At 41.7% G+C, this 22721-nt stretch overlaps 1 protein-coding gene across 1 annotated transcript in view; it reads right to left on the bottom strand.

The window, feature by feature from the left end:
- The window catches only part of LOC308285615 (phosphatase and actin regulator 1-like), a gene marked incomplete at both ends in the record, with an annotated part of 42327 nt that overhangs the window by 16107 nt on the left and 3499 nt on the right, over window positions 1-22721 (bottom strand). Inside the window, 5 exons of the mRNA XM_080726430.1 lie at window positions 1377-1533; window positions 3472-3668; window positions 7892-8213; window positions 11582-11788; window positions 16263-16343. Of these exons, the coding sequence (XP_080582556.1) occupies window positions 1377-1533; window positions 3472-3668; window positions 7892-8213; window positions 11582-11788; window positions 16263-16343 (964 nt within the window). The remainder of the gene's footprint in view (window positions 1-1376; window positions 1534-3471; window positions 3669-7891; window positions 8214-11581; window positions 11789-16262; window positions 16344-22721) is intronic.

Here is a 22721-nt window from a genome sequence, read left to right as displayed (position 1 = left end):
CATTCGCATTGTACTTGTCTAGCGTTCTGTTTGTTGCTGCTGATGCGATTAGTCATGGGGCAGGGCTGGGTTAGGGTTGTAAGACCATACGAGTCTGGATATCGTCTGCGATTTTGGATATCGTAATATCGTGACATGGCATAAGGGTTGTATTGTCTTTTCCTGGTTTTAAATAACTTAAGCCCCATTTTATTTGATACTTTCAAAAATTTGAAATGTTCAAAGGAAATAGCAAAATGTTCACATTTTTTAAATAAATAAATATCAATAGAGGTATTTGGTCTTAACTATTGATATTTGATTTTATCCATATCGCTCAGCCCCGTTATGAGCTTAACATCATGTCCTCTCATCCTCAGCTCATCTTTGCTCTCATAGGGTGAGAACACATCGAGAACAGAGGAAAGAAAAGTGTGGATGAAGAATTGTGACCCATGGGGAGGAAGCGTTGTATGTGATCCACTGAATTCACAAACCTGTTTAATCTGTGTCTGTGTGCTGCATTGTGTGTGTGACGTACAATAACTGTACTGCACACAGTACGTGTGTGTGTGTGTGTGTGTGTGTGTGTGTCAGTATGGACAAGAAAATATGCAACTGTTTTGTGGAGGAGTGTAGTGGTGATAATTTGGCACATACATACATCAACTGTGGTGACTCAGTGAGCGAGGGAGGAAGGCAGCCAGTGGGAGAGAGAGAGAGAGAGAGAGAGAGAGAGAGAGAGAGAGAGAGAGAGAGAGAATGGGAGAGAGTGTGACTGGGTGAGTGAGTGTGGGAGGGAGGGAGGGAGAGAGAGAGATTCAGAGAGTGAGCAAGAGTGGGAGGGAGAGAGATGATGCGTCGCCGAAATTAGGTCAGCTCCATCTTCAGAGGCTCTCTTTAACGAGATGGAGGGCTTATCTTTATCGGACACTGAAGGGGACAAATTAAGTGACAGAAAAGTGCTATCGGACGGTGCGAAGTTGACGAGTGCATTTGCTTTTGGCCCGTCACAATCCCGTTATCACACCAGAGCTCCAAAACAGCTCTCGTTTGGCTCCAAGCGCAGCACTGTTCCAAAGCTACCATGCAGCAGTTGGCTGCAGTGTAATATTCAATTGGCTTACAAGAAAGCAAAATTAAGGATTACGTGCACACTGCACAGTAACATCCTCCATGTTAATTGAACCACTGTGGCGTTGTCATATGTGAAAAGAGTATTTTTAATACATTTTGTTTACGCATCTTGAAACATTGTGAGCTTGTAGATCAACCATTTATGCCATTTTTCAGATGGGGCTTAACATGTACCCATAACTCCGTTAGTGTGAGGTGTGTGTGTGTGTGTGTGTGTGTGTGTGTGTGTGTGTGTGTGTGTGTGCATGCATCTCACTGACCGTGTGAGTTTGGTGCCTATCTGCTGCCTGGACTCCAGCCTCTCCTCGTCCGTCTGCATGGGCAGGATGTTCTTCTCCTCCAGCTCTCTCTTGGACGGACGGTTGCTCAGCTTGATGGCCAGAGAGTCCTTCCTCAGCACCTTCACAGCCAACCTACCTGGAATGACAGTCAGTCACAATCACTGCAGGAGAGCAGGGATGGGACGACATGAACATGTCATATCGTCATTGTGAGAAAAGAAATCACGATTTACGATATTCAAAGATTCGTCCTTAATGATAGGACAGTAGACTGACAGGAAATGGGGGGAGAGATGGAGAGTGACGTCCGGATCGGGAAACGAACCGGCGCCGCCGCCAGGCATCCATGCCTACGTGGCAATGCCTAAGTGGTATGCCCCTGGACCAGTAGGCCAGCGGGCACCCCACGATTTACGATATCGCGATCAAAATCCATTATTCGGGGCGGAACATTTGCCAAAAAATAGCAGATCTACAAGCTCACAGCGTGTCACGTTGCCGTTGTGACGTGTTGAGCTTGTAGATCGGCTATTTTTTGGCAAAGACATTTGATAGTGGGGGAAAAAAAGACTGTATCAAGTACGTATATTATAAGTACCTTTTACCAATTATAAAGGGTACCGGATATGCAGCTCGGCAAATAAGAGTTGAATTGATCCCAGTGCATGACGGAGGATGATATCACGATAAATTAAATCTCCACGATACGATTATCGTGAGTGTTTTTTTATCACGAAAAACGATAATATCGCTTATCGTCCCATCCCTACAAGAGAGCTTGCAGGGACATCAAATCTGCTAAACCAGTTATTCTCTACCTTGGGAACGGGATTCTACGGTCAAAAAGTAGACGGGCCATAACTCATTGAAGACATTAATATGTAAAGACGGGCGGGCTGACGAGTGACGCTGAGAGACACATCGTCGTTCCCATAGACTGACATGGCAGCGGCTACGGAAACAATGTGTGTTCATAGGAGATGAGATGTCGGCCGCAGCTTGTGATTGGCTGAATGTGATACTGCCGTTCACATGATGGAACCCTTCTTTACTTCGGCCTTCAAAGTTCTCGTTTGAATATTTTCTACTACCACAAGCGCAACACACTGGCTCCGCTGTGCGGGGAGGACGAATGGGGGAGGCGGGGGAAGGGGGTAGGCACACGAACCAACAGCTTGCGGGGAGTAGCTCACATTGAAGTAGTTGAAGTTGATTGACACAGGCACCTGTCAATCATTCTGACCTCGTGAATTATTAAGTAGAGTTAACGTACGTCATCACGCATGATGTCTTTGTTTAGGGGCTGTAATTGTCTTGTTACAATACAAACATTTTCTCAAAAAGCTTTGGGCTTATCAAGCTCATTATCGAGCATAGCGGCCCATAATGTCATGTTTAAACAATCAAGTCAAGAGGCGATCAAGATTTCTGGTATTGTGAGCATTAGCAAGGTCCAATATACACATTACACTGTTCTTTTTAGAGAACAAAGTAGGGTACTGTGATTACTCCTCGTCTGACAGCTTGAAAACGATCATTCTGCAGTGTCGCAGTGACCACTTAAATACCATCAAAATCATTTTGCTGTGCCAAAATGCCCAGTTACAAACCATCAAATGATTCTGCAGTGTCAGTGACCACTTAAACCCTCTGGACTTGGTAAACTGGAGAGCTGTCACTAATTGGACAGCTTTTTTTCCTCGTCTACACCAAATCTCTTTGCCAAGAGCTTGTAGTGCTGCCAATTTGGCTAATGTTCCCCACAGAATATGGATGCTGGTTAAAAATCATCAAAAATGATTCTGCAATCGCAATGACCTGTTTTTGTTTAAGTTGGCGGTTTCACTTTGAGCATTGAGTGTTTTTGTCACTTCATGTTTATATTCTTCGTTCCCTTTCTTTGATGTACCTTGCTCTTTAATGTACTCTGTTCTTTTTTTATTCTTTTCATACTTCTCTGTAACTTTGTAAATATCCTTATACTGCTATGCTGCCTCCGGGCAACTGATTTTCCCCCTGGCTTGGGATAATAAAGTAAAGGTATCGATCTATCTCATCTATCAATAGCGCTTACTTGTAAATATGGAGTCATCATCTTCATCGTCGTCATCATCCTCATCGTCGTCCTCTTCATCTTTGTACATGCTGGGCAGGTCCTCGTAGTCGCTCTCATTTGGCATGTTCTCCTTGTCGTCGTCACAGTCTATGATAGCCAACGGGAGGTCCCGCCTGTCCAGGAGAGCACACTGTCCACCGCCATGTAAGGCAGAGCTGGGAGACACAGGAGCAAAGAGTTCATGAAATACCCTTGAATGTTTATTTTCTGTTTATTAACTCATTCTCTGCGACAACAAAAAGATTTTTCACGTAGGCCTACCTTTGAAAAAAAATCACTGAATATTCTGCGTCGCACGGAGCCGCGAACGGGAGCATTGACAGGATGCCCACGGGTCAAAAACAAGTATTGAGAGGGCCAGAAAGACAAGAATGGAAACATTTGTGCAGAAGCTATGTGGCAGGATCACACTAGAGTATTCAACTACACGAAGGGTGCAAATACACATAAAGTACAAATGCTACGCAATCCCTTGCAAGCCTTTCAACTACGATGAACAGAAGGGAAACAACGTACACAACTTGTATAACATAAAGTGGAAAAACACAAACTACGGCTCAGCACCTACCATAAAAAAGGACCGTAGCTGAATGTACCTCAAATGATAACAAGTGCTAAACAAATGAACCATTTGAAGAACCAACGACAATGCATGATGTTATGCAATAGTCCATGCTTTCAGACTGACTATAAATAACGGTTTATCCAGCGTTTAAAGTCATTGGTGAAGCCATGTCTTTCTGTGTATCTTTCTGTGTATGTTGCATAATATCCAATCCCCTACCCTATCCTTTCAAATAAATAAATAACGGTAAGACTAGAGATGGTACGATATGAAAATATCATATCACGATTATTGTGACAAAAGAAATCACGATTTACAATATTATCGCGATAATCAAAATCCATTATCCTGGGGCGGAACATTTGCCAAAAAAAGCAGATCTACAACGCGTTGTGAGCTTGTAGATCGGCTATTTTTTGGCAAAGACGTTTGATTGAGAGTGAAAAAAAGTATATCAAGTAGGTGAATTGATCCCAGTGCATGACGGAGGACGATATCACGATACATTAAATCTCCACGATATGATTACCGCGAGTGTTTTTTATCACGATAAACGATAATATCGCGTATTGTCCCATCCCTAGGTAAGACCATTACAAACGCGGTAAGGCCATGCTTTGCGGAAGTGGGTGTTCTAGCACAGATCTATACAGTGTGTCGGAAGCAGAGCATCATACTAGTATCTTTACTAAAAAAGGTTCAAGTCTGTTATATCTGTGTTTCTTTTTAAATCACCCAGCAGCACAAGAACCGTCAGCGTATCTAACAGAAACAAGAGATAATGTGAGGTAATCAACCAAGTAAATGTTAAAATATATAGGAGGTCTGACACGCACCTCCTCAGTACAGGATGTATAATTTTTCGAACAACCATACCATTCACTCTAGGAGCTACATAAGCATATACAGTAGATCAGTGGTCGGCAATAGGCGGCCCGCGGGCCAAAACTGCTTTTTTACAAAGTTGAATTTTCAATATGGTAGGATGGTTGTTGTTGTAGCATTGGGTGCTACCTCAAGCTACTGAGTGCTCACAAGACAAGATGAACAATCAATGTTTTAAACCCAATGCTTCAACACATCGACAAGACATTGTGTTATCTCAGCCTGTTAATATTACAGTATGCAATGCGCTTGTATTCTTTTTATCTTTTTTTTTTTTAAATCACAGATGCCTATGTCTTGTAAGGCAGTCTGTCTTGGAATTCCAGTAACATTAATGTTTAACTATCAATTTCCTAAATTAGCCTTTCATTATTATGTTCTGGCCCGCCAGCTCATGACTTAGAAAAGAATTGGCCCGAGGCCAAATCTAATTGCCGACCCCTGCAGTAGTGGCTATCGGGAAGAAATCTTGTACAAAGGAACTCCAGTGGATCCAATATAATAGGTATAATTTCGTCAAACATTGTAATACTTTTCAATGGTTAAACTTAAAATATTTATAAAAGCCACAAATAGTCTTAATCCAGGGGTCTTCAACAGGGCGTCTGGGACGCCCAGACGCCTCACAACGCCTCGTGTGAGCTTGTAGATCGGCAATTTTCGGAAAAGAGGTTTGGTGTAGAGGGGGGAAAAAAGAGCACACTAAGTACAGATGAAAGGTCAAGTTTATGAAGTATTGATGGTTCAAGTGGTTACATATCTGATAACACAAATGGCATGAATCCAAAATACACTGATGATTGTGCTGTCAAATGATGAAACCGGTATATGGAATCCGGGGGTCACTGCTTCATCTCTCTCTCTCTCTCTCAGCTAAGGGGTCCTTGGCCTGAAAACGTTGAAGACCCCTGTCTTAATCACTTTCCCTTACAAAATGTTATGTAATGTAAAGTATAGAGGTACAAGATTTCTGCCCGACAGCAACAGCAATGTTTTTGTGACGCCATGTGTGCAGCTTTATCAGGCTGCTGCAGGCTCAAGGATACAGGATGCCACTGTTCAAGTACAAGCGATCTGCTTTCTTCAACGTCATGTTTTCTTGTGTGCCTATTCATATCCTATCCTGCTTAGCACTCAGTCATGACAGTCTTCCAGCTAGTTTTGCGCAACCTCTGCAAATGTTCTCTGTGCTTCATAAACTTCAGAACATGCCGGGTGACTCAAGCATGCGGTCATCTTGTTCCCAGAGCTTGTGCTTGCGTACAGAAGGGTAAATTCAACTGAAGGACCAGCTAAGAGGATAGCTCTTAGGGTCTACTTTAGGGCTGCAACTAGATTATTTTCTATTCTATCATTTATTAAATGAATCAAAGTATTTTTTATTTTTCATATATCAATAAATCAATTAAGAACCATTTTATACTTTTCCGCACAACTGTCATGAAAAATTGTGAAAATACAGTATATATTTTTGGAAAATATATTGCCTACAATGACATTAGATTATTAATCTGTCATTTTATTAAATGATTGATCATCAACATATTTTTGAGCGGTGGTCACAACGCTCCTATACGTGGCCGTGTGTGGGTCTGTCTGTGTGTCTGTCTGTCTGTCGCCTGCAGTAACCTTTTCTGACCACACATGTTAAGGGAGGGGCGCTGTCACACACACACACACACACACGAACACACACACACACACACACACACACACACACACACACACACACACACACACACACACACACACACACACACACACACACACACACACACACACACACACACACACACACACACACACACACACACACACACACACACACACACACACACACGAGTGTGATTTTATAAATCAAACCGATTAGTTCGATTAACTGTTGCACCCCATGGTCTATTTCAGGGGTGGGCAACTTTGATGATTGAGAGGGCCACTAAATTTTCACACTCACTCCAGAGGGCCACAATGCATATACATAGCAAAAATAGCCGATCTACAGGCTCAAAACGCGTCGCAGGGCGATGCATTTTGAGCTTGTAGATCTGCTATTTTTGCTATTTTTTAATTGGAATCCCAAAAAGTTACTTTATTTTTTCTTCTTTTGTTTTAAAATGTCAAATGCATTTATATGTTCTTATGTTAACTTTATGAACTTAAATACAAAAACAATAGTCGTAAAAAAATACAGTAACAGTATGCTAGTCATTTAGCTACTAACTAGGCCTTACCCGTTCAAAGATATGAGCTCCAAAATGATGTGCAGTGTGTGGGTTATGGGATGTGCACTGTGCACACAGTATATGAGGGATGGAAAGTAACTTTAACTGGTGCTTGCATGATGTAGGAGCATCAATGTAAGAAACCCGTTTCGTTTAATGGCTACAGAGATACTGTCCCCCCCCCCCCCCCCAGCCCGCCCGCCCACCCGCCTGCACACACACCCACCTGCCTGCACACACACACACACACACACACAGAGCTGGTTAAACATTTTGCCTCAAGCTAGATGCAGAATAGATGTGCCTCATGCTAGATGCAGAATAGATAGTAGATACACCATAAAAATGCTAATATACAGCATACGATTTGTGAAAGTGACAAACGGGCTTCACAGTTATGTCAGGTGTGTTCATATGCTTATGGTGATGCGATTTCAGATCAATTGCTCCAGCCACCGAGGAGAAACGCTGTGACAGACAGACACTCACTCACTCAGACATTCGCAAAATTATAGTATAGATATAGACTGAAGTAATTAAAGCTGGTCATTTTCTCCATGTTTGGAATTGTAACAGCTGAAATCAATAATATATCAGTACTCCAATATTAACCTGCAGGACGCATTAAGTGAAGGTGGGGGCCGCATGTGGCCCCCGGGCCGCCAGTTGCCCATGTATGGTCTACTTCATTTTCAAAGTCACCAACCTTTCAAACCTCTGCATGGACAGCGCCAGGGTTTTGTTGAGCTCCTCGATGATGCGGCTGGGGTGGTGCATGCTGCCGTACTGGAGCTGCAGCGGGTGGCCGTGGCTGTGGTGGAGCTGGGACGGCAGCAGGGTGCCGTGGTGCGGGGGCATGCCCTGAGGTGGGGGACACTTCTGGGCGAAGGTGCTGAGGGGGATGGGGGACGGAGAGGGGGAGGTTCCCCGCCCCCCTAGAGGCACACAAATCATCACCTTCTTGGGAGGTAGAGGGGGAGAGAGCCTCCCCCCGAGCATGCAGGGTAGCTTCATGGTCTGGCAAGAGTCTGCAGAGGGCATCAAGGGGAAGACAAAGAACATGAGCAGTTTAGACATTTAGCAGACGCTTTTACTCCAAAACGACTTACAATAAGCAGTTAATACATCAATATAATAAGCAAGATAAGTCAGTAAATCAACAACAACACAACAAATGCATAGGAATATCAATCTAGAAAAATAATAACATTGGTAAACCACGCAGCTAATCAGTAAAAACGTTTCTAAAAACCTAAAAATGCTATCTAACGTCATGTGTGGTCATCGATGGAAGGAGAGTGTTACAGTAGTGCGATGGGTTTAGGTGGAGTCTGAAGAGGTGAGTCTTCAGTCCACGGCAGAAGCTAGGGAGTGAGTCTGTAGTTCTAAGTGTGACAGGGAGTTTATTCCACAGTTTGGGGGCCAGGAGGGCAAATTGTCTAGGACGAGTGGATTTTTGCCCTGGGGTTTTTAGGGAGGGTTTTGTCAGCATCCCTATGTTGGCTGATCTGAGTGAACGGGTAGGGTTGTAGGGGTTGATCAGGTTTTGGAGGTATGGAGGAGCTGTACCTTGGGCTGCTTTGAAGGTCAGCATCAGTGTACACTCACTTTGATGCACTACAGGAAACTTTGCACATCTTCATTTAGAAACATTAAGTTGTTTACCACATTAAATCAAGTTACAACAGCAGATGTGTTTGTTCGAACTTTAGCTGCTGTTCGTGGTAGTAAATAGCCACTGTGACTCCACAGAAATGTAAGTCGGGTGACTTACATTTTCCACTTTCCTAAAGCAAATCGTCCAAGTCAGATGGAAACTTTGTACTGTATGTCCAAACAGTTACTTGTCAGGAAATGGAAAAAACAAGAACCTATTTTCCAATAGACATACATGTGTTCCCATGTAGTTATTACTTTGTCACAAGCTCACAACCGTTCCTTTTGAGGATATGGAAAAAGAACATGTGTTCCAAACAAAGGATCCTATGTAGTACTTAGTCACAAGCTTGTTTATAATAATAAAAAAAAACTGACACACAATTAACAACTTTCACTTGCAAAAATTGCAGATGCGATGCACTATGAGCTTGTAGATTTGCTATTTTTGTTACTTTTGTGTGACACTGTAGTATGACGACATAGGACATTACTTTACAAGAATAGAAATACACATATGTACGTATAAAAAGTTGAAATATGGAGATAAGATGTTTCTGCCGACAGCCATGAAATATAATAACATGACAAGGCCAGTACGCACCATGATTCATACCAGAGCAAAACAGAGTGCACAAACTCTCAGTGGGCCCATTTGTTGATTTACTGCCAACTAGGCCAAGGTAATGCCACTTCCCAGGGACTGACAGATTTGACAGTGACAGAAATGTCACTGTCAAACTTTTACTTCAGCATTTAATTTTTTTTTTTACTTTATACTAATCTAATCCACTACAGTTTAGAGGCAGATAATTTCAGTCGCTTACTCCACTACAATTATTTGGCAGCTTTAGTGTATCGTGGCAGATGGGCACAAACCTTTTTTCTTATTTTTTTCATAAATCAACCCAATCGTTACGTCTCTGTTGGTTAAAATATATATTTCTACCACTTTTTGTGGTCACATGTTCAGATACTGGATTCCGATTGGCTTAAAACAGTAGTAAATCAGTCAACAACCTTGAGTTGGCTCATGGACCCCGCCCACTGTTTCCAAGTTACAACAGTTTTTTCTTTCATTTATATGGTAGAAGTGGTAGAAAAGCTTGGCTTCGCCTCGTGCCACAACCCTGAAACAGTGGTAAATCAGCCAACAACCCACTCCCTCTCATGGTAAATGGCTTACATATTGAACCAAGATATTAAAAAGCACTTCTGATAAAACCTCCCAACTCCATTGGATCCTCTGTCTGTCCAACAAACTAACTCCACCCCATCTCCCCTGCATTGTCCACTTGAGCTGGATTTGGGTAAAGTCGTGATAATATAATGACACATGCAAGTATCTGACTATGTATAAAGTCAGAATACCAACTTGGATGAGGCAATATTGCTTTGTTTAAAAAATATGGTTTTCTTCATTTCCTGAAAAACGTATTTAGTTTTTTAATTCCTGGGAAATTTAACGTTTTGCGGTTTAGCTGGTTTCTGACCCACAAGCAGGGATATTGCATATTGTTGCTGTCGGGTGGAAACCTTGTATGTCCAAAACCTTCCCTTCTCTTTTTATTATTTTAAAAACCAATGTAGGCATTGTGTGCTTGTAGATCGGCTATTTTCACTACTTTTGTGCGACACGTATGATGAAGCAGGGCTTTTTATGAAAACGCAGGAGATACGAGGTTTCTGTCCGACAACGACGACGATAACCATGTTTAGATTACCAACTAAAAACTCAACTGATAAATGATGATGCAGTATTACAAGCCCCCAACAGTACATACAGCACACTGATCAGTGACCCCATTACCAGCTGCAAAATGTTAGGTGATGAAGACATGAATGCATTCATAAGTACAGGGTTCCCACACATTTCTACCAATTAATTTCCAAAACTTTTCCAAAACTTTTCCAGAATATTGAACCCAATTTCCACGACTATAGAACAATAATTCAGCTCAATAACGAGTCGCTTACTCCTATGCGCAATGCCTCTAATATTTGACAATTTGGCCAACGTTTAATTTGTCATTTCAGAGAGGTATTAACAAAATCAATAACCAAAGACAATGCATAGCTATTTTTTCCAGGACCTTCCAGGACCCTTGATCAATTCCAAAACTTTTCCAGTACTGGAAACATATTTTTCTAATTTCAAAATATTTCCAGGAATTTCATGACCGTGGGAACCCTGTAAGTAGCAACGTGGACTCCTCAGAACGGTGAACACAGCCATCTGTCAGGCTGGGCTGCCTGCCTACACAGGGCTGTGTCAGTTGTTGGATGCAGCCGTCAGGACGTGAGGAAGCCGTTAACCGTTTTTTGTACAATTATGGACGATGCAACCCCTCATGATTTCCATTTTGTTTCCAATACGGGCCCCTCGTAGACAATCGGAATCTGAAATCTTACTGATACAACTGCATGTATCACATGAGTCAATCATAGATTATGTGTACTGATGTGCGCTAGTTTTGGACAACACTGTAGTAGCAAATGTGTTTTCTGTTTTGAAGAAAACGCAAAACAGTAAGTCAAATGTTGGATGCAGGATTATTATTATTTTTTTCTTTAATATTTGTTTTGGGGCTTTTATGCCTTTATCGACAGGACAGTAGACTGACAGGAATGGGTAAGCCAGAGGGCGCCCCGGAAGCAGGACTTTAACATGTAACAGGGTATTTCAACCACCACTGTTTGAGTGTGTTGTGCATCGAGAAATGTAGATACAGTAACTCACCTGTGCTGTGGTTGGAGATCCTGGAGAAAGGCTTTGGAGGGAGGGCAGGAGGCTGTTTGTGGTACAACGGGGGCTTGGCAGGGGTACCCTGAAAGTCACCTGGGTATGTAAAAGACTTCTTGCTGGGCATGATCATAGATGACTTTAGAGAGGGGTGGTCCTGAGTGCAGACTCTGCCATCCATTGAAGATCGGAATTCGACAGTTGCTGGTGAGAAACAATAAAAACAAAGTTAGTCTGATTATGACACACATTCCAGCTGATTCAGAACGGGTACACATTGTGTATCATTATTTTATGCTTTAACTATTGAAAAATAGCAGATATACAAGCTCACAGCGCGGCACCGAGTGCCGCGCTGCGAGCTTGTAGATCTGCTATTTTTGAAAAATCGTGAAAATTTGAATTTTGACCCGATTCTATAAGTGTATTTTGAATCCTTCTAAGGTTTTTTGAAAAACCTATGTTTCTGTGTTAGCAATCTGGCTAGCCATCATCAAAGAAAAGGTCCCTTTCACTTCAACTGGAGCTCAGTTAGTCTGTTCTTGAGAGACTACCATGTCAGTGGTTCTCAAACCTTTTCATGTGAAGGACCCCCAAAATGATATGTAATTGGTCACGGACCCGCATCTCAAAATATTCAGTTCCAGGGGCCACCCAGAAGCAAAATTTGAGTTACAAATGTTCGCTTTGAAAAAATATATAGTCAAAGATTTGCACACATTTTCACGACTTTTTCAAAAATAGCAGATCTACAAGCTCGCAGTGAGCTTGTATATCTGCTATTTTTCACTGGTTAAAGCATTCAATAATTCTAGGCCTAAATGGGTTAATTGAATTCAGCTGAATAGAATGCTCAGAGTGCATTTTCAAAGTGTCTAACGGGGTGGCACCTGGTGTGGCACCTCCCATTCTATGGGAGGCCCGTGTCCCCCGAGAACACTCCCTGGACACGTCACTTTTAATTTAGGCCTAGAATTATTGAATGCTTTAACTACTGAAAAATAGCAGATATACAAGCTCACAGCGCGGCACCGAGTGCCGCGCTGCAAGCTTGTAGATCTGCTATTTTTGGAAAAAGTCGTGAAAATGTGTGCAAATATTTGAATATATGTATTTTCAAAGCGAACGTTTGTAACTCGAATTTTGCTTCTGGGTGGTCCCTGGAACTAAATATTTTGAGATGGGGGTCCGTGGCCAAATACATATCATTTTGGGGGTCCTTCACATGAAAAGGTTTGAGAACCACTGACATAGTAGTCTCTCAAGAACAGACTAACTGAGCTCCAGTTAAGTGAAAAGGACCTTTTCTTTGACGATGGCTGGCCAGATTGCCGACATAGAAACATAGGTTTTTCAAAAAATCTTAGAAGGATTCAAAAGACACTTATAGAATCGGGTCAAAATTCGAATTTACACAATGTTTCAAAAATAGCAGAGCTTGTATATCTGCTATTTTTCAATAGTTAAAGCATAAAATAATGATACACAATAATGTGTACCCGTCCCGTTCTGAATGGGTTAACGTATTACTGACCGACCGCAAAGGCCATAGTTTATGATTCACATTATTTTCATACTCAACACAACTCAGCAACCTCTCAAGAGACCATTCCCATTAGCACAGGGGTCTTCAACGTTTTCAGGCCAAGGACACCTTAGTTGAGAGAGAGATGAAGCAGGGACCCCCTCAACCTTCTCATAGATTCCATATAGTTTAACCGTTTGACAGCACAATCATCAGTGTATTTTGGATTCATGTCAATTTGTGTTTTCAGATATTTAACCACTTGAGCCGTCATTACCTAATACACTTGACCTTTTACTCTGTACTTAGTCTGCTCTTTTTCCCCTCTAAAACAAACCTCTTTGCCGAAAATAGCTGATCTACAAGCTACAGTTCTCAGAATATGGGGACACTAGGGTTTGAGTTGTTAATATTAAAAGAATTGGAAGATTTGGAGGACGCCCTGTAGTAACTCTGAGGACACCCTGTTGAAGACCTCTGCATTAGGACAAACGATTCAGCATGGTGATCAATCAGAATAACTTTGTATTGATTTGCAGTGACCCATCCCTCCCTAAGAAGTACAATGGATCCAAAACATGACAGAAAAATGCCCCCATGATGCACCGCCCACTTGTGAAGAATACAGTTAAGAATTACTCATCTGACCAAGGGACTTTGAAACCAATGCCTATGTATGGTTTCTGTACCACTCAAATGTAATGGGGGATTCACAATATAACCAACATTGAATATGAGCTTTTGACCGCATTTTCTATTTACCATATATCGAATTGCATCACTTTAGTTGCCGTTCCTATGCCAACACTAATCAGTCTACAGAGCAGCGTTTGTGACATCCATGCTCCAACAACGAACCCTCTTCTATAGTCACTTCAGATCTTTTCCTGATCCAATAGAGAACCTGGGCGTCTTTTCAAATGATGATGTTAATCGTTTAATTGTCAAATGTATCGTCTCATGTAGTGCCTGTATGGAAGCACATGCAATAATCTTTATGTTTCTCCAGTCATTTATTCAGCTTCTTCCTTTAATTTACCCATCTGCCGTCTGCATACACACACATAATTTTATATGGCGCCTTTCAAAATCCCAAGGACGATTAAGAGTGTGTGCACATTTTTCCATCAACTGATTCTACCGTGACGGTGCCAGCCACAACTCCTTGTTTCTGGTTGCCACCTGAGGCATCCAATTGGTAACAAGATGATATGACTCATTTCAACACAAGAGACCTGTTCAAACAACCGTGGAGGATGACAGCTTCTAGCAGCACACTTTCCAAGTTTCCTCCTATAGTTTTGGAGATCTGACGGAATTATGGTGACAAGGCCTAGATTCATGACTGATGAACAAACGTACAAAAAAAGCATGTACCATTTCCTGCTACTCTTTCTGATGGGAAATCTAACTTTTGCACACCCAAGAATCACCCATGATTCCAGTGGTGTACATGAGGTACAATGTTTAGGTATTTCCTTCCAATTTATACTCCTACATAAACTTCTAGTCCACTACAGAAGCAAATATTGTAGTTTTTACTCCACTACAATTATTAACTTATTAAGTTACTTTGTAGAGTTTGATTACTACAAAACATACATTAACAATTTGAGTCCTATTTTATATTGAAATAGCAGTTAAACACTTGATACTTTATGTATATGTTGATTCCACCAGTTAGATTAAGATAATTTCTACATTGTGGTAGCGCCAGTTTTACTTGAGTAAAATACTGAACTTCTTCCACCGAATACCAGTCCGTTCGCCTATCTATGATGACAGATGTACAGTAGATGGATTGGTGTGCTGCTTTTCATTCCATCCAGCAGTGGTGGAAAAAGTACTCAAATCTTTGAGCGGTTAATAAGTCGCTTTGTTTAAGTATGTATGTGGGTGTGTAATTCATAAATAAATAAGTATTTTTTGGGGTGGAACCATCCCTTTAAGTACAGTACTTGAGTAAATGAACTTAGTTACTTACACCAGTGATATCCAGAGCTAGACAGGGTTTGGATGGTGTGTGCTGTGCCAGGGAAGGCTGTCAGACAGCTAAAAGCTGATTATACTCCAGTGGCCAATGAGATGACAGATTAATATATTTTTTGCCATAATGGGATTTATAATCCCCGCCCCTCTCTCTCTCTCTCTCTCCCTCTCTCTCAGACCAGTTCTATTTAGAGCATATCAGATTGCCAGCCAGGCATATGACTTGGAACAACTTTAGTACAGCTCCACAACCTGTGTGATCAGGATCAAAGCATAGTCTAATACTGGGCAAAATGGTTTCTAAAATTGAACTTGGAGGTCATATCTCTAGATGACCAATACTAAGTGTTGTGTATGCACTAAAGACTGGCTGCACTTGAACCATTTAAACACTAAATATGTTTGTCGACCAGTGTCCTCCAGGGTTCTGTAGTTGGCCCCCTTCTTTGTTTCACCCAGTGTTTTCGCCTATTATTACATGCCCATAATAGAGACGCTATAGAGTTCATGTGGTTAAACATGTTCATATTTTACAGTAACTCAAGGTTGTGGAATTTAACAGCACAACATCTCCTCTAGCAGCTTAGAGCAGGGGTCTTCAACAGGGGGTCCGGGACTCCTAGGGGGTCCTCAGAGTTACTACAGGGGGTATTTCAAATCTTTGATAGAAACATTTTTTCTCCTTTTTTATATTAACCACTTGAACCCTAACGTCCATATTCTGAGAACTTTAGCCAAAAATAGCAGATCTACAAGATCACAACGCCTCGCGCTGCGAGGTGTTGTGAGCTTGTAGATCGGCTATTTTTGGCAAAGAGGTTTGGTGTAGAGGGGGAAAAAAGAGCAGACTGAAAGGTCCATTTAAGTATTGACAGTTCAAGTGGTTAAATATCTGAAAACACAAATTTACATGAATCCTAATTTTTGTGCTGTCAAACGATGAAACTATAGAATCTCTGAAACGGTTGTGGGGGTCCCTGCTTCATCTCAGTCGCAACTATGGGGTCCTTGGCCTGAAAATGTTGAAGACCCCTGCACTAGAGTTCATGTGGTTAAACATGTTCATATTTTACAGTAACTCAAGGCTGTGGAATTTAACAGCACATCTTCTCCCCTCACAGCTTAGTCATAACTGTAGATTACCATGAGAAACTCACACATTACCTTTTTCAAAGATCTCCTTCAGCACACCTCTCTTGATCAACTCCTCTCTGCTCTGTCTCACTGACATCTTCCTTTCCAAAGCTGAAAGGGGAAGAGGGCGAAAAATCAATGAAACATCACACTAGTGAATGTTAACGACATTATCATTTTGATCAAGCCATTCTCTTTGGTCAGCACATTCACTGAAATCATTTGAGGATATTCAGAGAACATTTTCATGAGCAGATTTCCTGTGAAGACCACACGGAAAGGCCTTAGGCAACATGGTTGTAAGCTTAACCCTGCAAGACCCGAATTAATTTCTACTGGCCCAAAAAAATTACAAAAAAATCAGATGGTCATGTAGGAGTCCTAATCAAAGGAAAATGTCATGTTAAAAAATTCATAATGTTTTTGTAAGGTTTTATAGCCATAAATCATAAATCATGCTCTAATTTGCATTTTGGGGATATTTTTCACAATAATAACATATGTACATGTTCTAGACATTCTAATGATCACGAAAAACAATATTACAGGCATTTTACTTATGTTTTAGTGAGGAATAGCTTCAGTTAAAAAGTGAGATGTTGTTCGTTCAGACGCTGGAATTTCAACTTCTCTGGGAGGTGTGAATGTCATTCTCTGTGGGGGGTATTTATATGCAAATATCGTGGCCAATGGCATTGTAATACTAAACAATAGGATTTAATGGTGATGTTAATGTGAAAAAAGAACAGGAAAACTAATTATAACATTTTTTTAAAAATGTTTTAAAATGTTTTGCCAAAAAGCAACGCTGGGCCTTGCAGGGTTAAGAGTAGTTCTCATGACTATTCATCATATTTTAAGATGCATATGAATTATTGATGTACCCAGCCAAATTAGCCCTAAACTTCTGCGGAGAAATGTAGAAATCTGTAAAATGAATATGATATTTCATTCACCCATCCATGATAACCCATGTTGATAACCATATAAGTACAGTAATAATAATAATTATGACAATAATAATAAGTAGACATGTACCACATGTACAAGACATTGATTTGATATTAAGCTCTGAATTTAAATGTAATCAAATGTAATTGTTAAAACCATGTCCTCCAAACAATCCAAGCAAAAGGCTCCTGCTGCTCCATATGAGTAAAGCTAAAAATAAACCTCCTATAGTAGTAATGCATTATGTACAAGCAGCCATGTCCCCAAGCTACTGCCTGTAGCTATCTTTAGATTTCATTTTCTATCGCTAGGCTGAGAGGAGGCGGTTAAACGTCACGTTAGTCATTTAAAAATCTACCCCTGCAAAGGAACCAATTAAGATTGTGAAATGAGGATCAGCAAGACCCCAGCACAAGAGTCTCCCTGCAGGCCAATGGCTCCTGCTTAAAAGAGAAGGAGACCACAGCTTGTGCCGTTTGTGCTTGTGCATGTGTACGTGTGTGCACTGTGCATGCACGTTTTACGCGTGTGTCTGTGTGTAGGACCCTGGAGTCTTGTCCTGCCCCTGACACAGGATAGTGCCGCTCCTGACACAAGATAGTTTAAGTCTCCAAGCCTCTCTACCTCCTCCTAGATGTATGGGTCCCATCCTCTTTTACAGTACACTTTAAGACATAATAAGACAGAATAAAGCCATAATAAGAAATAATGTGTTGGTAATTAGAGCTAATATATTTTATTAGACAGAAACAAAGACAGAATGGTAAAAAGAGCGAATACATTCTCTGGCACCGTCACCTGCCGCGGAAGACACTGCCGCACGACCGCTAGTTCGACCAGCAGTCGCACTGCATCGCCGGCGATAGGACCAGCAGTCCCGCCAGTAGGACCGGCGGCCGCCGCACAGACCGGCAGGTCCCGTAGCGGTAAACTGCCCGTCCGTGCGGTGACTCTCCAGTCCAGGCCGCGGCAGCCACCAGCGATGCCGGTGCCAGATAGACAGACAGGCAGTTTACCGCTACGGGACCTGCCGGTCCGTGTGGCGGCCGCCGGTCCTACTGGCGGGACTGCTGGTCCTATCGCCGGCGATGCAGTGCGACTGCTGGTCGAACTAGCGGTCGTGCGGCAGTGTCTGCCGCTGCAGTTCCGCGGCAGGTGACGGTGCCAGAGAATGTATTCGCTCTTTCTACTATTCTGTCTTTGTTTCTGTCTAATAAAATATATTAGCTCTAATTACCAACACATTATTTATTATTATGGCTTTATTCTGTCTTATTATGTCTCATTATGTCATAAAGTGTACTGTAAAAGAGGATGGGACCGATTTATGACAGCCTGACTTTGTGCTTCCATCATAAAACTCAATGGCTAAAAACCAAATGCTCACAGATTTTAGGCAAAATCTCACTGGAAAAACTGTTCAAAATGTCACAATGCATCAATGTTATAAAATGTCACATCAGCGCAAGTAATCATCAAACAGTATGCTCCATTACAAGTTCCTCCAGGATACCAGATGTTCAGTATCACTCTCCATACTCCAGACAGTTCTCCCAGAGACACTCATCTCAGATCAGCTTCAGGCCAAGCACAAGCTGAAAAACACACCCTCAATATATTCCAAAATATTACGGCAGTTACGCTACCAGTAGGCCACATTCGTCCTCATGATGGCGTTATAACAGCCCACTTGGCCACTTGGCCTTGGCCTATAAGTTTTGAACCGTAGGTCATAAAATAATTATTTTCCCCTGCATTCTTTGGTTCATGACGCAAGGCCCAGGCCATTTGTGCCAGACTAGATTGTCTGGCATTTTGCGTTTAAAACACTTTTTGCAACTACAACAATTTTTGTCCTACACTCACACAAAGCAGCATCTGATTTTCATATTCCATTGTATTCATGCGTGTTCATGTTTGAGTTTAAATAGTCATTGCAGAGCCTGACTCTAGGCCTATAAACCTGAATCCCAAGTTAATTACTTCATGTGTAGCAGAAACACATTGCCTATTCAAGTGGTTCTCACACAGACCCCCATATTGGAGTGCACACATTTTACCAAATGGACCCATCCCTTCTCATGTGAGCTTGTAGATATAATATAACATAGTATTTAAGCAGTAACATAGCCTAAATTAAATCTTATTTTACAGTTACACAGACATACAAGTACAGTAAATTATGTCCCATGCCAAAATCTTGATCCTGTACTCCAGCCACTCATGATCTTTACCGAAGACGAGGGTAAGCAATTCCTCCGAGAGACCAAGCTAAGAGCATATTAAATGAAACTGGCATAACTGAATACATACTGCAATGACTTGAGAACACTATGCATGGTTTTAGAGACGTATTCCACTGTGAAGTGACCCAGATACACTGAACATATAACCAACCCTGAGGCTTGGTATCTCAAAGTGGAGGCTTTTACCAAAGCTATTCGGTTGAGCCTTTGTCTCAGGAAAGAAATATTAAAACTTTCATGCCTTCTTTTTATCAGTGAGAGAAGGGGGTTTTAGATGTGGTTGCACAAATGAGACTGTGACCACATTCTGGGCACAATGATGTTAGAATGTTGTGTTGAATGATGTTTTTTCCCATCTGCCGTTTAAAGGGGAAACCAGGAGGGATAAAGCTAAGCTAACACAGAGGAGAAGTCAGACACTCAGTCAGATCACTTGTAGGGTCCCTCAACCAACTGAGCACTGTTCCTGACGCGTGAATCAAAACAGCAACGCAGTTTCGACAATGGAACAAGGGGGGATCGCTTGTTTTCGGTGGAGATGACGGAGGCACGCCGGCGTTATATTATAAACACAATCTGATCTAGCAATCATGACATAGGCTATTTATTATAATCACTAATTCACTATGAAGTGTCTTTAATAGTAAAGTAAAAATAGTCAAATTACAAACAAGGAAATTGTTCTGCCCACAACCTTATCAAACCAAAATGCCTAAACTACTGTAAATGTAGGCCTATTATAACTATGATAATGGTTCTTAATTAGTCCCAATTATTAAGTATAATACTTGACCTTATAAATATAGAATGTTTATGTTTAGGCCTATATATGTTATGAAACATCGCATATGAAACATGAGCCGACTCAGCGCCGTTACCGGCTTATGTGCCGTCTGTCGTTATGGACAGAATAGTAAATCTTCATCCCCCCCGAATTTCGTCACCTCCGCGAGGTCCAGGCGAACACAACGGAGCGCTCCCTACCTCCGGTTCAGCCAATCACAAGCTTCCACTGGTGATACTGCGTTGCTGTTTTGATACACGCGTTCCTGACTGCACTGTATGCTGCATGGTGGACAGACAGGATGTAAGATAACGTGCCATGGTGCCAGACCTTGCCATCTTCCTGAGATAAGGAGTAAAGTCCCTTAGAGACAGCTTTCATCCGCCTGGCGGACTGGTATCACAACACGTCATCCATAATCCTCTACTCTGTGCTCACAGTGCCCAATTACCTGCAACAACATCTGCATAGCCAGCAGCTGGTCTGCTCCCTACTGACACAGGAAGTGTTCCTGAACAACATCAGGGCACCAGAAACCACCACAGAGATAAGAGCAGAAATGAGAACACCGCAGGACAGCTCTGGTCGCAGGTCTTTAGATGACTGTGAGATGTGTGCTATAAATCAAATGATGTGCCCACCAAAAGAAATGTGTTGACAACATTCAGTTTTAGTAGCAATTAAAATTATTACTATAGGGCAACTTAATGCTCTACCCTACCGTTGTATTCAGGCCACGTGCCCTGTCAGTTTGATCAAACAAAAGTGAACCAGTTAGCAGTGCAGAAAAGTTACCAAAATAAAAGTGCTTTGTTCAAAAAAAGAACACGTTTTCACAACCCAACAAACACGTTTTCATTCCCCCACTCCCGCACACAAAAAAAGGCTCTTGAAGTACAAAGCATAAGCCTAGAGAGCCTATGGGAGAGGAGTGTGGGTCACAAATGTATCATGCTGACATTAAAGAGGATTTGCTAGGACAATGTACATGAGCTGAACATGGTAGCTGCTACATTGTACACAAACAATTGGATAATAAAGGATAAAACAAAGCTCATCCATTGGCCTCCACTGATTAACAGCAGAGTTTAAAAAATATACATTGTCGTTGTCGGGTGGAAACCTTGTATGTCCAAGGCCGTTTGTTTTGTATTCATCATTTTAAAAATGAACTAAACTAGTGAAAATAGCAGATCAACAAGCACACAACGCCTCACACCACGAGGCGTTGTGTGCTTTTAGATCGTCCGTTTTCACTACTTTTGTGCAACAGCCTTGTATGATGAAGCAGGGTTTTACTTGGTGAAAAAACGTACAAACTTGAAACTTGGAGTTACGAGGTTTGTGCCCGACAGTGACGATATGATTATATATACACAAAACCTTTCTCATCAGTTTGTCCTCCACAAAAAAAAGAATAAAAGAAAGAAAGAGAGGGGGAGGTGATGTTATCGTAGAGAAATATGACTATGCAGGGGGGAAAAAAAGTTTCATAATCATCGCCTGGTGGATTTAAAAGAATGATCAAAAGGACAGCGGCCAGCCGTTTATAAGAGTTCTAAAATACAGGCATCAGCGTTTTGGTTGAGGGATACTAAAAATATCACTTACTCAACAGGGATTGCAGGGCCGGGGGCCAAATATCCTTGAGGGAAAGCAACAGTCAAAAACCACGAGGAAACACAATATCAGGCCCCCTGATATAAAAATATTAAGGTGAAAAGAAGTAGCATTCCTTGCTTTTGGTACTTTCGATAAAAAGAACAGTATTCGATATCATGGCATAACGAACGGCTAACAAGACCAATAGTACGCTGAAAGGCACCGTGTAGTGGTCAGTGAGGCCTCATGGAAACGCAACGAGGTCAGACGGAGACTGGGATTCATCACGAGTTTCACGACTACATTTCACAGCAGACACTAACGCAGCATTAACAAAGCGTGTCCTGTCAGATTCAGCAGGTGTGCGTCTGTCACAATTTCACACGAGTACTTGCACACCCTCCTAAAAAAAACTGATATTCCCCTTTAGTTCTCTCTTCAGGTGGTGGTGTGTTGTAAAGAACTTGTATAATTGTTCAACAACAAAAATATGAATCTTAAAAACGGCAACAGGATTGTGGGCATAGATATATTTGAAAAAAAGTCTAGAAAAGTAACATAACTGCAATTAAGATGCAGAGGATGACTATCAGCTCTGGACTATAATAAAAATGTGCCATGTGCCAAAGCCTCTCCTACCGTATGTTCAACAGACTTCCACAATAGCTCAGACACCATTAGCAACCACATAAAATACATGCAGCCATGACACTTGCCCCTGACTGCAGGATCAAAGAGACTTTTAAGAGAGCTCAAAAAGCCAAACAGCAAAACCGCACTTTCACTCAGTCAATTTGTAACAATTTCTATTACCTTGAAGTCTGAAACGTGGCTCTTTCCTGTCCCTGAATGGCCATGGGGAAATTCACCACACACACCCCCCACAGCATGTCATTTCAGGAGCAA

This window comes from Nannobrachium achirus (genome assembly GCF_963921795.1).
Source record: "Nannobrachium achirus genome assembly, chromosome: 5".
NCBI classification, from domain to species: domain Eukaryota; kingdom Metazoa; phylum Chordata; class Actinopteri; order Myctophiformes; family Myctophidae; genus Nannobrachium; species Nannobrachium achirus.
The sequence above is the reverse complement of the archived record's forward strand: the minus strand, read 5'-3'. Positions and strand labels throughout refer to the sequence as shown.